This window comes from Grus americana (assembly GCF_028858705.1).
Source record: "Grus americana isolate bGruAme1 chromosome 32 unlocalized genomic scaffold, bGruAme1.mat SUPER_32_unloc_5, whole genome shotgun sequence".
Classification (NCBI taxonomy): domain Eukaryota; kingdom Metazoa; phylum Chordata; class Aves; order Gruiformes; family Gruidae; genus Grus; species Grus americana.
Window position 1 is genome coordinate 1 of NW_026561316.1, and position 18,462 is coordinate 18,462.

An 18,462-nucleotide genomic window follows, 5' to 3' on the forward strand; every position below is an offset into this window, starting at 1 on the left:
GCTGCACCCTCTTTTTTGCAAGCATTCATGATTTCCACCAAGCACATCCTTTTGATCTCAAAGAGCTGGGCAAAACCCAGCTCCTGCTGATACGAAGGTGGAACCAGATATTTTCCTTAGCTGTTTTGTTCCTAGGTGGATAATGAACCTTAATCCCTTTGCTGGGCAAGGTGAGCTCTGGCTTTGTCCAGGAGCATCGTCCTGCCTCCTTCTCATGGAACAAGAGCCGAGGAGAGATGGGCTTCGCCCAGCCTCAAGCTCTGCAGCGAGGAGTCTACCTCCAGGCTTCCTTGAGCAGGATGGGGCTGTCCGACCCTGCTCAGATGAAGTCTGCTTGGAGAGCTCGGTCCATCCAGGTTCAGCAGTTAATGTATAATGGCTTTATAACATCCAGGCAACTCCCGATTCTTGGAGTCTTGGATGTCTGGGTAAAACCTCATCACGAGTAACTTTGCCCCAGTCCAGTGGGATCAGTGTGAAACACAGGAGGGCGGCAGCGGTGAATCGCGGATGATCGAAGAAAGCTTTTGAACAACCAGCAGAACCACCACTGAGGGGTTTTGGGGAGAAAATAGCCCAAATCTGCACTGCAGATCTGGCTTGCCTGCTGTGTGAGTGGGGCAGTGGTTTTTCTCCTGACAACTCTTTCCCTCGCAGGATCGGGCTGTCCCCAGCGGTACCGAACTGCTCTCTTGGCCAGCTGTCTCGGAAACCTCCTCCTCGGAGTGGCGTGTTAGCGATGGGACTTTGGCGTGAGTAGCTCTGTGTGCTGGCACGGGGACAGCCGAAGGACAGTCCAAAGCAGGGAGGGGGTCCCTGCACTGGGGGTGCTTGTGTAGGCAGCAAATCTGCTTTTTTTATGATCTGCATTGGCTGCTGCACCTCAGGCAAGGGTGTGGGGAAGTGGGTTTGGTCAGAATTTCTTAGCGCTGATAGGTGGAGAGACTTGGCTATTTTGGTAGTCAATGAGGGGAAACACTGGAAACTTCTCAGCTGTGTGGTAGAGTTACAATTTGACACCCTGTGGCTGAGCTCAGGGTGATGCAGAGCTCTGCTGAAATTAGTCTTGTGCCTGGGGTGATGTTGCTGGTGGTATCTCACGCCGCCCTGACCCCACAGCACCCCCAGACCATGCCAAGCAGGTGGGAGACTGATGGATCTTGGTGAGGTGATCTGATGGATCTTGTGCTGCAGGTGAATTTGAACTCTGGGATGGATCTGCCAGGGTTTGGCACAGGGGTATGGAGGAAGGAGCAGAGGATCAGGCTCGAGCTTCCTGAGCACCGTGCCTCCATGGGGCCAAGACATGGAAAACGCGGCTGATGCTTTCAGGATGTGGGAGCAATTTTGGGCGCAAGCTGCGAGCCGAGGCACGGTGGCTTTGTAGGGATCTGCTGTCCCTGTTGCAGGGTGGATCTGGGGCCAGTCCCCCTCCCCTGCTCCATCCTTCCTTGCAGTTTCAGTTTTCACCAGCAGTTGGGGAACTCAGGAAGCCACAGAAACGTGAGCGGGAACGTAGGAGATGGCAACACCACCTGGAGAAAGGCTGCTTGGAGCTGAGGAAAAAGTCTCTGCTTGTCACAGTTGCAAGGTAACTGCCTGGCCGTCAGGTTTCCAGCAACTTTGAGCACCCCCAGACTGGAGAACCAAGCGAAGTTGAGGGCGTCCCGTGTTCCTGGGGAGCAAACAGGACTTAAACACTTGTCCTTTTTGGATGGGCAGGGGACAAGGTGGCTTCTTGATGGCTGAACATGGCCCTGACTGTCTTTCAGGGGGTGAGGGGTGCAAGCTCTGCCCCACGGGCTGGATGCTGCACGGGAGCAAGTGTTACTGGGTTACCGACATGATCAAGTCGTGGAGCAAGAGCCAGGACGACTGCAGGAATCGGGGGCCGAGCTGGTGATGCCGGGGGACCAGGAAGAGCTGGTAAAGGGACCGATGGCATCGGGCCGTGGGACGGGTCCCAGGGCTGCACCCGAGGGGCCGGTGGCACCTGAAGAAGGGTTCAGGGCTCGCCCAGAAATCTGGGCTCAGCACCCAGCCCTGTGCCTGAGCATCCAGGGCGCCTTTGCCAGCGTCAGAGGGTGGGGGACATCGGGTGGGGCTCGTTCCTGGGACGGGGGCTGTGCGGGGACGGGCTGGAGCGGGTTTGGGGATGGCACGCTGGCATCACCGCCTGCCCTCTGCCCCGCTCCAGGCTTTCCTAAACAAAATCCTGCAGAAACCCAAACGCTACTTCTGGATCGGCCTCTCCATCCCCTCCGCGGGAAGGGCTGGACCTGGCTGAACGGCTCCCGCCTGGACCAGAGCCGGTGAGTGAGTGTTTTGGGGAGGGATGGGTGTTGGGGTGGGCACCTCCACCGTCACCCGAGGGACCCTGGTGCTGTGACGTGGGCTCCCTCCTGCACCCGCAGGTTCCCGTTGAGCCCTGGGATGAAGGCAGAAGGTGCGGGGTGCTGAGGGGGGACAGGATCATCTCCGAAAACTGCAGCTCGGGATTGCAGGGGATCTGCCAGAAAGAAGCCACCCAGCTCTGAGCCGGGGGGGCCACAAGCTGGTCTGTGGCCGGGAGAGACGCTCGGGGACGGGCCACGATCAGGCCCTCGGTGGGGGAATACGGGAGCTGTTGTGCAACGACCAGATTAATAATGCGCAAATTAATAATGACATTAGCTGGGCTCTGTTGTGTGGTGTTTTCAAGCAAGTTTGTTAACGGGGGAGGCTGGAAAGTGCATCCTTCTGTACCAGATAAACTTCCCGCCCTTGTGCCCGTCCCTTTCTGCCCACCAGCACTTACCCTGGACCTGCCTCACCCTTCCAGGGCTCCAGGGCACACACCAGGGCCCCCCTCCGACCCCCTGGGGAGGTGCCTTTGGGATTTCTACCCGTGCCAGCGTCCCCTTCAATCTTCCTCCTGGACCGTCCTCATCCTCAGGTTGTGCTTTCACCCCAGGCACAGCACAAGTAACCCAGGAGGTGGCCCGTACCCGGAAGGGACTGACAGACGGCAGAGGAGAGGGATGCTTGTGGCAGCATTGCAAAGGCAGAGAGGAAGTGCAGCGGTGAGAGCGTTAGGGTTAAAAAGGAAAAAAAAGAGGGCAGGGGATTAAAAAAAGCAACCCCAAACTAAACCCCTAGCAAGCGAGCTCGCCACAAGGCAGTACTCGGTCCAGAATCCAAGGAGGGCAAACAGCCGGACCCTACTGAGCTGAGCGGAGGTGGGGACGGGGGACACGGGGACGGGTGCAAGTCTAAGCCACGGCTGCCACATGGTGGTGATGGCGGAAGAGCCAAGAGCCTTTCCCTACAGCGTAACCTCCAAAACCAGGGTTTCCCCAGCTCAGAGCAAGCGTGGAAGCTCGGTGGGACTGCCCCGTGGCATTGCGCCGCCTCCCGTCCTCGCTGCGTGAACACAGCTGTCTGAACTGGGACGCGTGAGGATGGATGGACTGGGAGCACTGGGAAGGGGCCATTTGCGGCAGCCCTGACGCCCGCCCTTCCGCGTCGCTGTGCCATCGCTGCCTTCGCAGGGGATGCGGTGAGGATTCTTCACCCCACCATGAAGCACAAGCCGGGGTGAAAGCTTCACGGAAAGGGGGTGGGAGAGCGTCATGCGGTGGGAGGTTTGGGCTGGACCTGGGTGAAGTGAGTTTGGACTTGAGCTTAATTCTCGATTCCAGAGATCGCTGTGCTCAATCCAAGCGAGAGGGGAATTCTTGAGCGGGGAAACCGTACAATGACTTGCTGAAACTGTTAGTGCTGCTCGAGCTCATGCCTTTACCTGGCCTCATCTCCTAGTGTGGTGTATTACAGCATGGAAAAAACAAACGAGCTTTCCAGGTCGCTAACGATCACGCTAGCTGTAAAGATGGAGCAGAGAAACCGCTCTTGATGCTGATCATATCTAAGCAATGGCTTCATGACTCGCTCCTGCTGTACCCCAAAAGAATCCAACCTGGGGGCGTCTTGTAAACACCAGCGGGTACAAACGTGCAGTCCCCTCGTTAACACGTACTAACTCACAGCAGGCGCTGCGGCGGGATTTTACTGCGGATGTCGGCCCGCAAAGCCAGCCGTGTGCCGGGCTGCGTGTCCAGCAGCGGGTCGAGGGGGGGATTCTGCCCCTCTGCTCCGCTCTGGGGAGACCCCCCGCAGTGCCGCGTCCAGCTCGGGGGTCCCCAGGACAAGCTGCTCTCCCCCTGGAGCGGGTGCTGCTGCAGGAGCCCCAGAGCAGCTGGAAGCAGCCGTGGGCGTTGGGGACGAACCCGACCGGGACGGAGAGTGAACAAACCTCGCCGTGTCCCCGCTGAGAGGGGTCACGCGGCGGAAGTTTTCCTTAGCAAAGGAGCAGATCGAGACGCAGCCCTGCGCTTCGTATTGGCTGTCTCTCCCGCCACTCTCTCCTACCTGAGCGCTGATTGGTCGGAGCAGTGGGCGGAGCTGTTCTCGTTTCTCTCTGTGCCACTCGGTGTTTGGAGCTGGCTGAGGCGGCGGCGGCAGAGGTAGGGGAGAAAGAGAGAGCGAGAGAACGAGAGAGCGGGGAGCAGCCGTGGTGAGGGGAGCTTGGCGGGCTCTTCGTCCCCTCGGCGCTCCCCGTGTCCGCCATTTCCCAGAGCGGCTGTCTCTGGTCCCCTGCTGTCCCCTCAGGGCCGTGGGTCGGAAGGAGCCTGTTCCCCCGCAGCTGCGGCTGGGTTTCATTTCTCTCTAGGACAGGAGGGGCGCTGCGGAGCCTGGCCCGGCCCTGCCTGGCCCTGCGGCTGCCCAAGAGGCCCAGCCCGTACCCCCGTAGGGGTACCCAGAGTTGTACGGTGTTTGTGTCAACGCCCCCCGCCCAGTTCCCCCCAACCCCTTTTCTGTGGGAGTTGGTGGTTTCCTCCCCCCGAGGCCCTTTTGGGGAGCAGCTGCTCGTGGTTCTCCCGGCAGGGAGCTGGCCCCTTGTCATGAACAAAACCAGCAACAACGTCGGTGGTTTTTGAAAGGCTGCAGGCGCTGCCAGGGCAGGGGCTGCTTTGTACAACGTGCGCAAGCAGCTCTGGGGGGAACAGTCCCGTCCCCTTGTGCCAGCTGAGCCCGTTTTGCAGCTTTCTGTGCCAGCAGCTGGCAGTTTGCAGGCGTTGGCATTTGTGGTGGAGCGGGGGGGGGCTGAGGGGTGGGCAGGGGGGTGCCCCCAGCCAGCGAGTGCCTTGCGGCCGGTGTGGGCAGGGTGCTGGGCAGGGTGCTGGCTCTGCCGGGGACCGAGGGTCGGTCCCTGAGCTCGGTGATGCTGCGTGCTGGGGACAGGCTGCAGTGTCAGGGGGGAGCAGGGACAGGGCAGGACTGTGCTGGTGTTTCAAACCAAGTGCTGACAGCTGTCAGGCCACAGAATTAAGCGTCCCTGATCTGCTGCATCAGTGCCATGTGCTCTGCAACTTCCCAACAGGACAACAACAGCTGTGGTGGTAAAGCTGCATCCCAGCCTGCCTCGAAACAGCCTTTGCCACGGTATTATGTCCTGGGAGCAAGACACTGCTTGTTGCGAGCAAGGTGATACCACATCTCGGTTTCCCTTGGGACAAAGGGAGGGGAACAGAATCTGCCCCAATGATGAGGATGTGGAGACCCCCTGGGTCCCCAGGATGAAGGGGCATCCCCCCACCCAGAGGTGCCTGGGCATAGAGGCAAAAGGACACACAGAAGAGCTCTGGGTGAGTGCAGGGCACCGCTGTGGGCTGTAGGGAGGGCACAATGTCTCGGTGGTGGTGTCACCCCAGGAGGCCTGGGGCTGGCAAGTGTGAGGCTTCTTCCAGCTGTCTGGGAAAGGCCTGGTCTTGTGCTCAGTTCCCATCGGGTGGTCTGTAGCAGCCCCCCCCCCCACACACAACACATCTCCATCTGTCTGGCAGCTCTCCTGCTGCAGGCTGTCCCCTGGGGTTCCCTCCTGCGTTCCCTGGGCAGCTCGTGTTGGGGACGGCAGGGATGCGAGGGCCGTGCCTGCTCTGGGACAGCGCCGTCCTCACTGCGAGTGGCTTTTTCCTCCTGCAGGCAGGTGCTGCGCTCTCCCTCCAGCGTATGGCCTGGTGGTGGCTGTGCTCGTGTGGCTGTGCTCGTGGCTGTGATCCTGGCTTTGGCCATTGCTCTTGCTGTACAGTCGGGTAAGGGAGGAGCGGCTGCCTCCGTCCTGCCCCTGGGCACAGAACCGTGTGCCTGCTCCCTCTCGTTCCCTGGCAGCAAATTGGGGATCCCTGTGGGGGGAGCCCGGGGCTGCCTCCTTCCCTGCCCCACGCAGCTGTGTCCCCTGCTCCCTGTGGAGGGAATCCTCTGACCTTCTTCCCTTCTCCTCTTCCCTCCACAGCAGGCAGACGTGAAGGTCATCTAGCTCCGGTGCTGGGTTGTCCTGACAACTGGGTTGGGTACCGCGACGTCTGCTACTACCTCTCGACGGAGGAGGGGAGCTGGGTGTGGAGCCAGGAGCGGTGCTCCTCACACGGGGCCTCGCTGGCTGTGCTCCAGAGGGAGTGGGAAATGGTGAGTGGGGGGCTGTTGTGGCTGCAGGGTGGGGGTGTGAAGGAAGGGGGGTTCCTGGGTTGGGTGCAGACCCTGGGTGTGGAGCCGGGGCTGGTGAGCTCGTTCAGAAGCGCTGGAGTCTGTTGGAGCAGCCGTTGGGAGGGAGCTGCTGCCATCCCAGGGGCAGTGGTGGTGGTGGTGGTGCAGGGCTGGGGCTGCCTGCCAGGCTGGCAGGGACCTGCGTGGGGCCGGGACAGTGAGTGGCGTGGGGCCAGCAGCAGCTCCTGAGTGTTGGCTTCTCTCTTTCCTACCCAGGAGTTTCTCTCGCGCCTCAAAGGCAAAGATGATTTCTGGCTTGGGCTGCGGAGACAGGGCGAACGCCTGGAGTGGGTGGATGGCAGCAGCTTCACCCAGACGTGAGTCCCGTGTGTAGACGGTCCTGCAGTGGGACGGGCAGGGGCCTGGTGGGACGTGTCTGCTGGGACTGTCCCTTGCAGGCAGCCCTTGTCCCCTCCCGGTGCCTGCAAGGGACAAACATTATCCCAGCGGTACCAGCGGTGTCATTGCTTCCTGTTGCAGGATCCTGGTGCGGGGCCAAGGAGCGTGTCTGTATTTGAATGACAATGCTTTAGTGAGTACAAGCTGCTCACAGCAACGGCCATATATGTGCAGCAAGCACTATGCTCAGAGGTGACAGAGAGAGGACCTTCTCCGTGCTGAGCACTCACAGCTTCACCTCGTCCGCCAGCGCAGGCAGGCAGGGACTGGCCAGGTGGGGAGGCAAGCACAGAGCCCCGACGTGAGCAGGGGTGTGCGAGGGCCGCTGAGGGAGGTTTCAGTCCAGGCAGCCCTTTTGGGGCTGGCACCTTTGGCCTGGGAGCAGGGGCTCGACGTTTACAGTTTGGAGGCTGGACACTGGTTGGCAGTGAGAGGGCGTAGGGATGTTCTTGCCTCAGCTGCTGGTTCGGGGTGCTCCTGGTCTCGGTAACAACTCGCTGCCAGGTCTCAGGGAGCTGAACCTGCAGGAAGAGGAGACATCGTGGAAGCTGACGTGTGCCTGGCTGGGCTGGGACCTCAAGCACGGAACAAGTGGTTTTTCTCCTTGTGTGACCACCCCAGAACTCTTTCTTCTCGTGCGATTCAGTCACACCCGCTTTTGTGCGGTAGGGACAGAGCTCGAGCAGCTGCTGCCAGAGGAGATGGGCGCAGAGCTCTGCGGAGTTCCCTGGCACAGAGCTGGGCGGCTCTGGTGTGTCAGCTGTGCTGTTACTCCTATTTTAGTACTCTGCTGTGCATTAAACCATTGTAAATTCCCAGGAGTGTCCCTTCTATTCCCGAAGGCACCTGTTGAAGGCAGCCCTGTCCCTTCCCCTCCTCGCCCCTGGGTGCAATTTCCATCCTGGCTTTTGGAGCAGCGCTGGCTCTGCCCGATGCCCAGGCGAGTCCTGGGGCTGCCCCCGGGCTGTGCTCTGCTGAAAGGCACCCTCCCTGCCCGTCCCACCTTGCTTTCCTGCCTACGGGGTCTCTCAGGGCCCCCAAATCCTGCCCCCCCTGGAGCAGGTGCTGCTGCAGGAGCCCCAGCAGCAGCTGGAAGCAGCTGTGGGTGTTGGGGACCCAGTTTGGGGTTCAGATGGCAGCGAGGATGGGTGAGGAGTGCTGTTTGTTGGGGCACTGCCACCTCGGGTTCCTTTGGCTCGCCCTTTCTGAGCTGGGGAACCCTGTTTGTGGAGGTTTCTGCCATGGGGACAGGCTCTTCTCTCCCTCCCCCTGGTTTCTTCCTAATTCCTTTCTTGTTTTTTTCTCCTTTACCTAACTTAGCTCTCGCACCGCTACGCTTCCTCTCCGCCTTTGCCTCTGTCAAGGATGACAGTGCAGCTAGAAGAGCCATAATCCCCCGCGTTAGAGCAGGCGCAGGCTGTGGTGAGTGAGGAGTGGGAAATGCAGGAGCACATCCCCATTTTTGAGGTGCCTTTTTTTTTTTCCCCCCACTGGGGCAAGGTCACTCAGGCTTTTTGGCTGCAGCGCCTCTAGAATTACCTCGGTGGATGATGCGGCAGCCATCACAGGCTGCCCTTCTCATCGCCACATTTCCGTTTTCATGCTGTTAACCCCAGCCACCCCCTTTCTCATAAGGGACAGGGCAAAATTTACCTGATAGGGCCTCAGAGCTCTTCAAAGGAAGGAAAAAGGGCTCTGAGCAATGTTTGTTTGCAGCATGATGGGGGTGGCTGTGGAAATAGGGTCTGCACTGAGCTGCTTTGAGCATGGTGATGGCTGGTGTGGGCAGCTCTCACCTGGCTGCTTTTGCAGCAATGCTTGCACATTGGTTTAGCTCACATTTCCCCCACCTGACTCTATTTTTCTTTTTTTTTCCTCCCCCCACACACCACAGGGCTCCTGCCAGCATGGCCTGCAGTTCAACCTGCACTGGAGGCAGTGGGTTAAACTGGTCCCTTTAGAGCAGCCAGCATAGCTGAACATCCCCCTTCCCTGAGCTCCTTCCTGCTGCTGTTGCTGTCACAAAGAGGAACCCTGCTCAGCAGTGTGCTGGGGTGGCTGTTCCTAGCTGCAAAATTTAAAAAAAAAAAAAAAAAAAAACAAAAAACCAGGTTAACGAGGCTCACATTGCAAGTCTGGAGTGGTTTTGCTCTCTAGAGAAACCCCTTTCTCCTAGATGGGAATAAATACCTGATGTTTGGATGGGTCAGTAGGTCCAGAAGCATCTGCCTGCTCTTCTGGCAGGCTGGCTCTTGCCTCGCTGGGGTTGGAAGATCCTTTTCTGGGGTTTTTCAGCCCGCGTGCAGAAAGAGATGAGCAGGTCTGCCAAACCAACCACTAAATGTCACCCGGTGCCTTTGTAGCTCTGTTTTCTATAACTTTGGGGTTGTGTTTCCTTTCCCACCTTTCCTGCCCTCCAATTAGTTTAGTCGCATCCCGGTTTCCAAAGGGACAATCTGAGTGTCTCTTGGAAGTGACTTCTTGAAGAGAAGGAGTGAAGGAAGACCAAATAGATTTCTTGAGTTGTTTGGAACATTTTCCGTCCTTTCCCCTCAAAGGGCTCATTTCTAACCCTTTGTGTCCAAAGAGACTCCCAGGCTTTTTGGCACTTGCTTGCTCCACAGAGCAGAGAAACAGTGGTGTGCTCCAAACCTGGGCTGAAAAAACACTGGGCTTACAGAGAAATTGGTAACAGGGAGCAGGTGGCGATGCTGGAATAGGTTTGGGTGGGGAGTGGCAGTGACCAAGGCTGGAAAACACCTTCCAAGTGCCTGAAGGGAGGAGGTAAGGGTGGAAAGGACCTGGTTTTGTTTTATTTGCTAAGAATCACAACTCTGACGATCCTACTAGGAATATTCTGGGAGATCGCAGAGTTAAAAGTGTCTTGTTTGGGAGACTTTAGTACCTTAGAAGAATATGGCTCAGCTTTGAGTAGAAAAGGCTTCTTGCTACTATCAGATGTTTCTTCCCTTGATGTGAGCTCATTTTCCCTGGCTTAATTCAGCAGAAGCTACGTCAAGTTTCACTTTTGGGCTGGCCGGCACGTCGAACGCTCTATTTTGCAATCTTACTCTGCATGCCGAGCGTTCGGAGGCTCGCGCTTCTCCTCGCAGACCTCTCACTTGGACAGGAGCTTGCAAAGCTGAGCTGGAGGAGTGAAAAACCTCAGAGAAATCAGATTTACTGACTGCTGGGTTGCCACCGTTCGAGCGAGGTGGTCCTCTCACCTCTCCTGCTATGGCTGGGGAAATTATTTATGCTGACCTGGATGTTGGTCCCGCAAAACGCTGCAGGGAACAGCATTCACTTCCTCAGCCCGACAGTAAGTGCATCGTGGGTTTTGGGGAGTTGTTTTCCTTGTTTTTTGGGGCTGGGGTTGTGTTGGGAGACTCCCACCCTCCGGGTGGTGCAGGGAGGGGAAGGGGCCCGTGGCTGCGGTGCTGTGCTAAGGGATCTCCTCCGCTGGTTGGGATCCCTTTGGTACTTTTGTCTTGAAAGGGCTGGAGGGTTTCTTTGAACCAGGGTCACCGTTTCAGTGTGAGCCCGGGACCTGTGATGCTTAAGGGCAGCTGACATCTTTAGATAGCCTGATCCACATCTCCATACTCCTGGTCCATCTTTCCTGCGCTTGCTGTGGTGTTTCACATCTCGTTTCCTTCTTCCTCTGCCTTATTGTGGCATTTCATGCTCTTTTCCTGCTGACTCTAGTTTTGGTGTCTAGCTTATGGGGAAAAAAAACCCAACAATCAAAAAACCACCATCAAAAGGTTCAATTCCTGTTCATCCCTCCTCTGGAAGGGACCTCTGCCTGGTGAGGACCTCTTCAGTCAACACGCTGCACCCTCTTTTTTGCAAGCATTCATGATTTCCACCAAGCACATCCCTTTTGATCTCAAAGAGCTGGGCAAAACCCAGCTCCTGCTGATACGAAGGTGGAACCAGATATTCTTCCTTAGCTGTTTTGTTCCTAGGTGGATAATGAACCTTAATCCCTTTGCTGGGCAAGGTGAGCTCTGGCTTTGTCCAGGAGCATCGTCCTGCCTCCTTCTCATGGAACAAGAGCCGAGGAGAGATGGGCTTCGCCCAGCCTCAAGCTCTGCAGCGAGGAGTCTACCTCCAGGCTTCCTTGAGCAGGATGGGGCTGTCCGACCCTGCTCAGATGAAGTCTGCTTGGAGAGCTCGGTCCATCCAGGTTCAGCAGTTAATGTATAATGGCTTTATAACATCCAGGCAACTCCCGATTCTTGGAGTCTTGGATGTCTGGGTAAAACCTCATCACGAGTAACTTTGCCCCAGTCCCAGTGGGATCAGTGTGAAACACAGGAGGGCGGCAGCGGTGAATCGCGGATGATCGAAGAAAGCTTTTGAACAACCAGCAGAACCACCACTGAGGGGTTTTGGGGAGAAAATAGCCCAAATCTGCACTGCAGATCTGGCTTGCCTGCTGTGTGAGTGGGGCAGTGGTTTTTCTCCTGACAACTCTTTCCCTCGCAGGATCGGGCTGTCCCCAGCGGTACCGAACTGCTCTCTGGGCCAGCTGTCTCGGAAACCTCCTCCTCGGAGTGGCGGTGTTAGCGATGGGACTTTGGCGTGAGTAGCTCTGTGTGCTGGCACGGGGACAGCCGAAGGACAGTCCAAAGCAGGGAGGGGGTCCCTGCACTGGGGGTGCTTGTGTAGGCAGCAAATCTGCTTTTTTATGATCTGCATTGGCTGCTGCACCTCAGTGCAAGGTGTGGGGAAGTGGGTTTTGGTCAGAATTTCTTAGCGCTGATAGGTGGAGGAGACTTGGCTATTTTGGTAGTCAATGAGGGGAAACCACTGGAAACTTCTCAGCTGTGGTAGAGTTACAATTTGACACCCTGTGGCTGAGCTCAGGGTGATGCAGAGCTCTGCTGAAATTAGTCTTGTGCCTGGGGTGATGTTGCTGGTGGTATCTCACGCCGCCCTGACCCACAGCACCCCCAGACCATGCCAAGCAGGTGGGAGACTGATGGATCTTGGTGAGGAGATCTGATGGATCTTGTGCTGCAGGTGAATTTGAACTCTGGGGATGGATCTGCCAGGGTTTTGGCACAGGGGTATGGAGGAAGGAGCAGAGGGATCAGGCTCGAGCTTCCCTGAGCACCGTGCCCTCCATGGGGCCAAGACATGGAAAACGCGGCTGATGCTTTCAGGATGTGGGAGCAATTTTGGGCGCAAGCTGCGAGCCGAGGCACGGTGGCTTTGTAGGGATCTGCTGTCCCTGTTGCAGGGTGGATCTGGGGCCCAGTCCCCCTCCCCTGCTCCATCCTTCCCTTGCAGTTTCAGTTTTCCACCAGCAGTTGGGGAACTCAGGAAGCCACAGAAACGTGAGCGGGAACGTAGGAGATGGCAACACCACCCTGGAGAAAGGCTGCTTGGAGCTGAGGAAAAGTCTCTGCTTGTCACAGTTGCAAGGTAACTGCCCTGGCCGTCAGGTTTCCCAGCAACTTTGAGCACCCCCAGACTGGAGAACCAAGCGAAGTTGAGGGCGTCCCCGTGTTCCTGGGGAGCAAACAGGACTTAAACACTTGTCCTTTTTGGATGGGCAGGGGACAAGGTGGCTTCTTGATGGCTGAACATGGCCCTGACTGTCTTTCAGAGGGTGAGGGGTGCAAGCTCTGCCCCACGGGCTGGATGCTGCACGGGAGCAAGTGTTACTGGGTTACCGACATGATCAAGTCGTGGAGCAAGAGCCAGGACGACTGCAGGAATCGGGGGGCGAGCTGGTGATGCCGGGGGACCAGGAAGAGCTGGTAAAGGGACCGATGGCATCGGGGCCGTGGGACGGGTCCCAGGGCTGCACCCGAGGGGCCGGTGGCACCTGAAGAAGGGTTCAGGGCTCGCCCAGAAATCTGGGCTCAGCACCCAGCCCTGTGCCTGAGCATCCAGGGCGCCTTTGCCAGCGTCAGAGGGTGGGGGACATCGGTGGGGCTCGTTCCTGGGACGGGGGCTGTGCGGGGACGGGCTGGAGCGGGTTTGGGGATGGCACGCTGGCATCACCGCCTGCCCTCTGCCCCGCTCCAGGCTTTCCTAAACAAAATCCTGCAGAAACCCAAACGCTACTTCTGGATCGGCCTCTCCATCCCCTCCGCCGGGAAGGGCTGGACCTGGCTGAACGGCTCCCGCCTGGACCAGAGCCGGTGAGTGAGTGTTTTGGGGAGGGATGGGTGTTGGGGTGGGCACCTCCACCGTCACCCGAGGGACCCTGGTGCTGTGACGTGGGCTCCCTCCTGCACCCGCAGGTTCCCGTTGAGCCCCTGGGATGAAGGCAGAAGGTGCGGGGTGCTGAGGGGGGACAGATCATCTCCGAAAACTGCAGCTCGGGATTGCAGGGGATCTGCCAGAAAGAAGCCACCCAGCTCTGAGCCGGGGGGGCCACAAGCTGGTCTGTGGCCGGGAGAGACGCTCGGGGACGGGCCACGATCAGGCCCTCGGTGGGGGAATACGGGAGCTGTTGTGCAACGACCAGATTAATAATGCGCAAATTAATAATGACATTAGCTGGGCTCTGTTGTGTGGTGTTTTCAAGCAAGTTTGTTAACGGGGGAGGCTGGAAAGTGCATCCTTCTGTACCAGATAAACTTCCCGCCCTTGTGCCCGTCCCTTTCTGCCCACCAGCACTTACCCCTGGACCTGCCTCACCCTTCCAGGGCTCCAGGGCACACACCAGGGCCCCCTCCGACCCCCTGGGGAGGTGCCTTTGGGATTTCTACCCGTGCCAGCGTCCCCTTCAATCTTCCTCCTGGACCGTCCTCATCCTCAGGTTGTGCTTTCACCCCAGGCACAGCACAAGTAACCCAGGAGGTGGCCCGTACCCGGAAGGGACTGACAGACGGCAGAGGAGAGGGATGCTTGTGGCAGCATTGCAAAGGCAGAGAGGAAGTGCAGCGGTGAGAGCGTTAGGGTTAAAAAGGAAAAAAAGAGGGCAGGGGATTAAAAAAAGCAACCCCAAACTAAACCCCTAGCAAGCGAGCTCGCCACAAGGCAGTACTCGGTCCAGAATCCAAGGAGGGCAAACAGCCGGACCCTACTGAGCTGAGCGGAGGTGGGGACAGGGGACACGGGGACGGGTGCAAGTCTAAGCCACGGCTGCCACATGGTGGTGATGGCGGAAGAGCCAAGAGCCTTTCCCTACAGCGTAACCTCCAAAACCAGGGTTTCCCCAGCTCAGAGCAAGCGTGGAAGCTCGGTGGGACTGCCCCGTGGCATTGCGCCGCCTCCCGTCCTCGCTGCGTGAACACAGCTGTCTGAACTGGGACGCGTGAGGATGGATGGACTGGGAGCACTGGGAAGGGGCCATTTGCGGCAGCCCTGACGCCCGCCCTTCCGCGTCGCTGTGCCATCGCTGCCTTCGCAGGGGATGCGGTGAGGATTCTTCACCCACCATGAAGCACAAGCCGGGGTGAAAGCTTCACGGAAAGGGGGTGGGAGAGCGTCATGCGGTGGGAGGTTTGGGCTGGACCTGGGTGAAGTGAGTTTGGACTTGAGCTTAATTCTCGATTCCAGAGATCGCTGTGCTCAATCCAAGCGAGAGGGGAATTCTCGAGCGGGGAAACCGTACAATGACTTGCTGAAACTGTTAGTGCTGCTCGAGCTCATGCCTTTACCTGGCCTCATCTCCTAGTGTGGTGTATTACAGCATGGAAAAAACAAACGAGCTTTCCAGGTCGCTAACGATCACGCTAGCTGTAAAGATGGAGCAGAGAAACCGCTCTTGATGCTGATCATATCTAAGCAATGGCTTCATGACTCGCTCCTGCTGTACCCCAAAAGAATCCAACCTGGGGGCGTCTTGTAAACACCAGCGGGTATAAACGTGCAGTCCCCTCGTTAACACGTACTAACTCACAGCAGGCGCTGCGGCGGGATTTTACTGCGGATGTCGGCCCGCAAAGCCAGCCGTGTGCCGGGCTGCGTGTCCAGCAGCGGGTCGAGGGGGGGATTCTGCCCCTCTGCTCCGCTCTGGGGAGACCCCCCCGCAGTGCCGCGTCCAGCTCGGGGGTCCCCAGGACAAGCTGCTCTCCCCCTGGAGCGGGTGCTGCTGCAGGAGCCCCAGAGCAGCTGGAAGCAGCCGTGGGCGTTGGGGACGAACCCGACCGGGACGGAGAGTGAACAAACCTCGCCGTGTCCCCGCTGAGAGGGGTCACGCGGCGGAAGTTTTCCTTAGCAAAGGAGCAGATCGAGACGCAGCCCTGCGCTTCGTATTGGCTGTCTCTCCCGCCACTCTCTCCTACCTGAGCGCTGATTGGTCGGAGCAGTGGGCGGAGCTGTTCTCGTTTCTCTCTGTGCCACTCGGTGTTTGGAGCTGGCTGAGGCGGCGGCGGCAGAGGTAGGGGAGAAAGAGAGAGCGAGAGAACGAGAGAGCGGGGAGCAGCCGTGGTGAGGGGAGCTTGGCGGGCTCTTCGTCCCCTCGGCGCTCCCCGTGTCCGCCATTTCCCAGAGCGGCTGTCTCTGGTCCCCTGCTGTCCCCTCAGGGCCGTGGGTCGGAAGGAGCCTGTTCCCCCGCAGCTGCGGCTGGGTTTCATTTCTCTCTAGGACAGGAGGGGCGCTGCGGAGCCTGGCCCGGCCCTGCCTGGCCCTGCGGCTGCCCAAGAGGCCCAGCCCGTACCCCCGTAGGGGAAGCTTGTACGGTGTTTGTGTGAACTTCCCCTTTTCTGTGGGAGTTGGTGGTTTCCTCCCCCCGAGGCCCTTTTGGGGAGCAGCTGCTCGTGGTTCTCCCGGCAGGGAGCTGGCCCCTTGTCATGAACAAAACCAGCAACAACGTCGGTGGTTTTTGAAAGGCTGCAGGCGCTGCCAGGGCAGGGGCTGCTTTGTACAACGTGCGCAAGCAGCTCTGGGGGGAACAGTCCCGTCCCCTTGTGCCAGCTGAGCCCGTTTTGCAGCTTTCTGTGCCAGCAGCTGGCAGTTTGCAGGCGTTGGCATTTGTGGTGGAGCGGGGGGGGGCTGAGGGGTGGGCAGGGGGGTGCCCCCAGCCAGCGAGTGCCTTGCGGCCGGTGTGGGCAGGGTGCTGGGCAGGGTGCTGGCTCTGCCGGGGACCGAGGGTCGGTCCCTGAGCTCGGTGATGCTGCGTGCTGGGGACAGGCTGCAGTGTCAGGGGGGAGCAGGGACAGGGCAGGACTGTGCTGGTGTTTCAAACCAAGTGCTGACAGCTGTCAGGCCACAGAATTAAACGTCCCTGATCTGCTGCATCAGTGCCATGTGCTCTGCAACTTCCCAACAGGACAACAAACAGCTGTGGTGGTAAAGCTGCATCCCAGGCTGGCATGGTACCCCCCACCCAGAGGTGCCTGGGCATAGAGGGAAAGGACACACAGAAGAGCTCTGGGTGAGTGCAGGGCCACCGCTGTGGGCTGTAGGGAGGGCACAATGTCTCGGTGGTGGTGTCACCCCAGGAGGCCTGGGGCTGGCAAGTGTGAGGCTTCTTCCAGCTGTCTGGGAAAGGCCTGGTCTTGTGCTCAGTTCCCATCGGGTGGTCTGTAGCAGCCCCCCCCCCCCCCCCCACATCTCCATCTGTCTGGCAGCTCTCCTGCTGCAGGCTGTCCCCTGGGGTTCCCTCCTGCGTTCCCTGGGCAGCTCGTGTTGGGGACGGCAGGGATGCGAGGGCCGTGCCTGCTCTGGGACAGCGCCGTCCTCACTGCGAGTGGCTTTTTCCTCCTGCAGGCAGGTGCTGCGCTCTCCCTCCAGCGTATGGCCTGGTGGTGGCTGTGCTCGTGGCTGTGATCCTGGCTTTGGCCATTGCTCTTGCTGTACAGTCGGGTAAGGGAGGAGCGGCTGCCTCCGTCCTGCCCCTGGGCACAGAACCGTGTGCCTGCTCCCTCTCGTTCCCTGGCAGCAAATTGGGGATCCCTGTGGGGGGAGCCCGGGGCTGCCTCCTTCCCTGCCCCACGCAGCTGTGTCCCCTGCTCCCTGTGGAGGGGAATCCTCTGACCTTCTTCCCTTCTCCTCTTCCCTCCACAGCAGGCAGACGTGAAGGTCATCTAGCTCCGGTGCTGGGTTGTCCTGACAACTGGGTTGGGTACCGCGACGTCTGCTACTACCTCTCGACGGAGGAGGGGAGCTGGGTGTGGAGCCAGGAGCGGTGCTCCTCACACGGGGCCTCGCTGGCTGTGCTCCAGAGGGAGTGGGAAATGGTGAGTGGGGGGCTGTTGTGGCTGCAGGGTGGGGGTGTGAAGGAAGGGGGGTTCCTGGGTTGGGTGCAGACCCTGGGTGTGGAGCCCGGGGCTGGTGAGCTCGTTCAGAAGCGCTGGAGTCTGTTGGAGCAGCCGTTGGGAGGGAGCTGCTGCCATCCCAGGGGCAGTGGTGGTGGTGGTGTGGGGCTGGGGCTGCCTGCCAGGCTGGCAGGGACCTGCGTGGGGCCGGGACAGTGAGTGGCGTGGGGCCAGCAGCAGCTCCTGAGTGTTGGCTTCTCTCTTTCCTACCCAGGAGTTTCTCTCGCGCCTCAAAGGCAAAGATGATTTCTGGCTTGGGCTGCGGAGACAGGCGAACGCCTGGAGTGGGTGGATGGCAGCAGCTTCACCCAGACGTGAGTCCCGTGTGGACGGTCCTGCAGTGGGACGGGCAGGGGCCTGGTGGGACGTGTCTGCTGGGACTGTCCCTTGCAGGCAGCCCTTGTCCCCTCCCGGTGCCTGCAAGGGGACAAACATTAACCCAGCGGTACCAGCGGTGTCATTGCTTCCTGTTGCAGGATCCTGGTGCGGGGCCAAGGAGCGTGTCTGTATTTGAATGACAATGCTTTAGTGAGTACAAGCTGCTCACAGCAACGGCCATATATGTGCAGCAAGCACTATGCTCAGAGTTGACAAAGACCTTCATGCTGAGCACTCACAGCTTCACCTTGTCCACCAGCACAGGCAGGGACTGGCCAGGTGGGGAGGCAAGCACAGAGCCCCGACGTGAGCAGGGGTGTGCGAGGGCCGCTGAGGGAGGTTTCAGTCCAGGCAGCCCTTTTGGGGCTGGCACCTTTGGCCTGGGAGCAGGGGCTCGACGTTTGGAGTTTGGAGGCTGGACACTGGTTGGCAGTGAGAGGGCGTAGGGATGTTCTTGCCTCAGCTGCTGGTTCGGGGTGCTCCTGGTCTCGGTAACAACTCGCTGCCAGGTCTCAGGGAGCTGAACCTGCAGGAAGAGGAGACATCGTGGAAGCTGACGTGTGCCTGGCTGGGCTGGGACCTCAAGCACGGAACAAGTGGTTTTTCTCCTTGTGTGACCACCCCAGAACTCTTTCTTCTCGTGCGATTCAGTCACACCCGCTTTTGTGCGGTAGGGACAGAGCTCGAGCAGCTGCTGCCAGAGGAGATGGGCGCAGAGCTCTGCGGAGTTCCCTGGCACAGAGCTGGGCGGCTCTGGTGTGTCAGCTGTGCTGTTACTCCTATTTTAGTACTCTGCTGTGCATTAAACCATTGTAAATTCCCAGGAGTGTCCCTTCTATTCCCGAAGGCACCTGTTGAAGGCAGCCCTGTCCCT

General features: G+C 59.0%; 2 protein-coding genes and 1 pseudogene across 2 annotated transcripts; all 3 read left to right on the top strand.

Annotated features, from left to right (window-relative positions):
• Positions 1–6,070: 6,070 nt before the first annotated feature.
• LOC129200126 (C-type lectin domain family 2 member B-like) lies at positions 6,071–7,235 on the top strand (the record flags this gene model as incomplete). The annotated part of the gene is made up of 4 exons (XM_054811394.1): positions 6,071–6,131; positions 6,332–6,504; positions 6,799–6,899; positions 7,063–7,235. Coding segments are annotated over 4 exons (450 nt in total), but the record flags the coding sequence as incomplete, so codon positions are not given.
• A 1,853-nt stretch (positions 7,236–9,088) lies between these two features.
• On the top strand, positions 9,089–12,732 carry LOC129200127 (killer cell lectin-like receptor subfamily B member 1C). Its single transcript, XM_054811395.1, has 4 exons — positions 9,089–10,303; positions 11,476–11,571; positions 12,283–12,417; positions 12,602–12,732. The coding sequence occupies exons 1-4, from the start codon at positions 10,219–10,221 to the stop codon at positions 12,730–12,732; spliced, it is 447 nt and encodes a 148-aa protein (XP_054667370.1). The 5' UTR covers positions 9,089–10,218.
• Positions 12,733–14,439: 1,707 nt separating this feature from the next.
• Positions 14,440–17,801, top strand: LOC129200128 (C-type lectin domain family 2 member B-like; annotated as a pseudogene).
• Positions 17,802–18,462: the final 661 nt, after the last annotated feature.

Coding starts and splice junctions, on each gene's coding strand:
- LOC129200127 (XM_054811395.1), top strand. CDS start 10,219: ATGGCTGGGGAAATTATTTATGCTGACCTGGATGTTGGTCCCGCAAAA. Junction 10,304..11,475: donor TTCACTTCCTCAGCCCGACA/GTAAGTGCATCG, acceptor TTTCCCTCGCAG/GATCGGGCTGTCCCCAGCGG. Junction 12,418..12,601: donor CTGCTTGTCACAGTTGCAAG/GTAACTGCCCTG, acceptor ACTGTCTTTCAG/AGGGTGAGGGGTGCAAGCTC.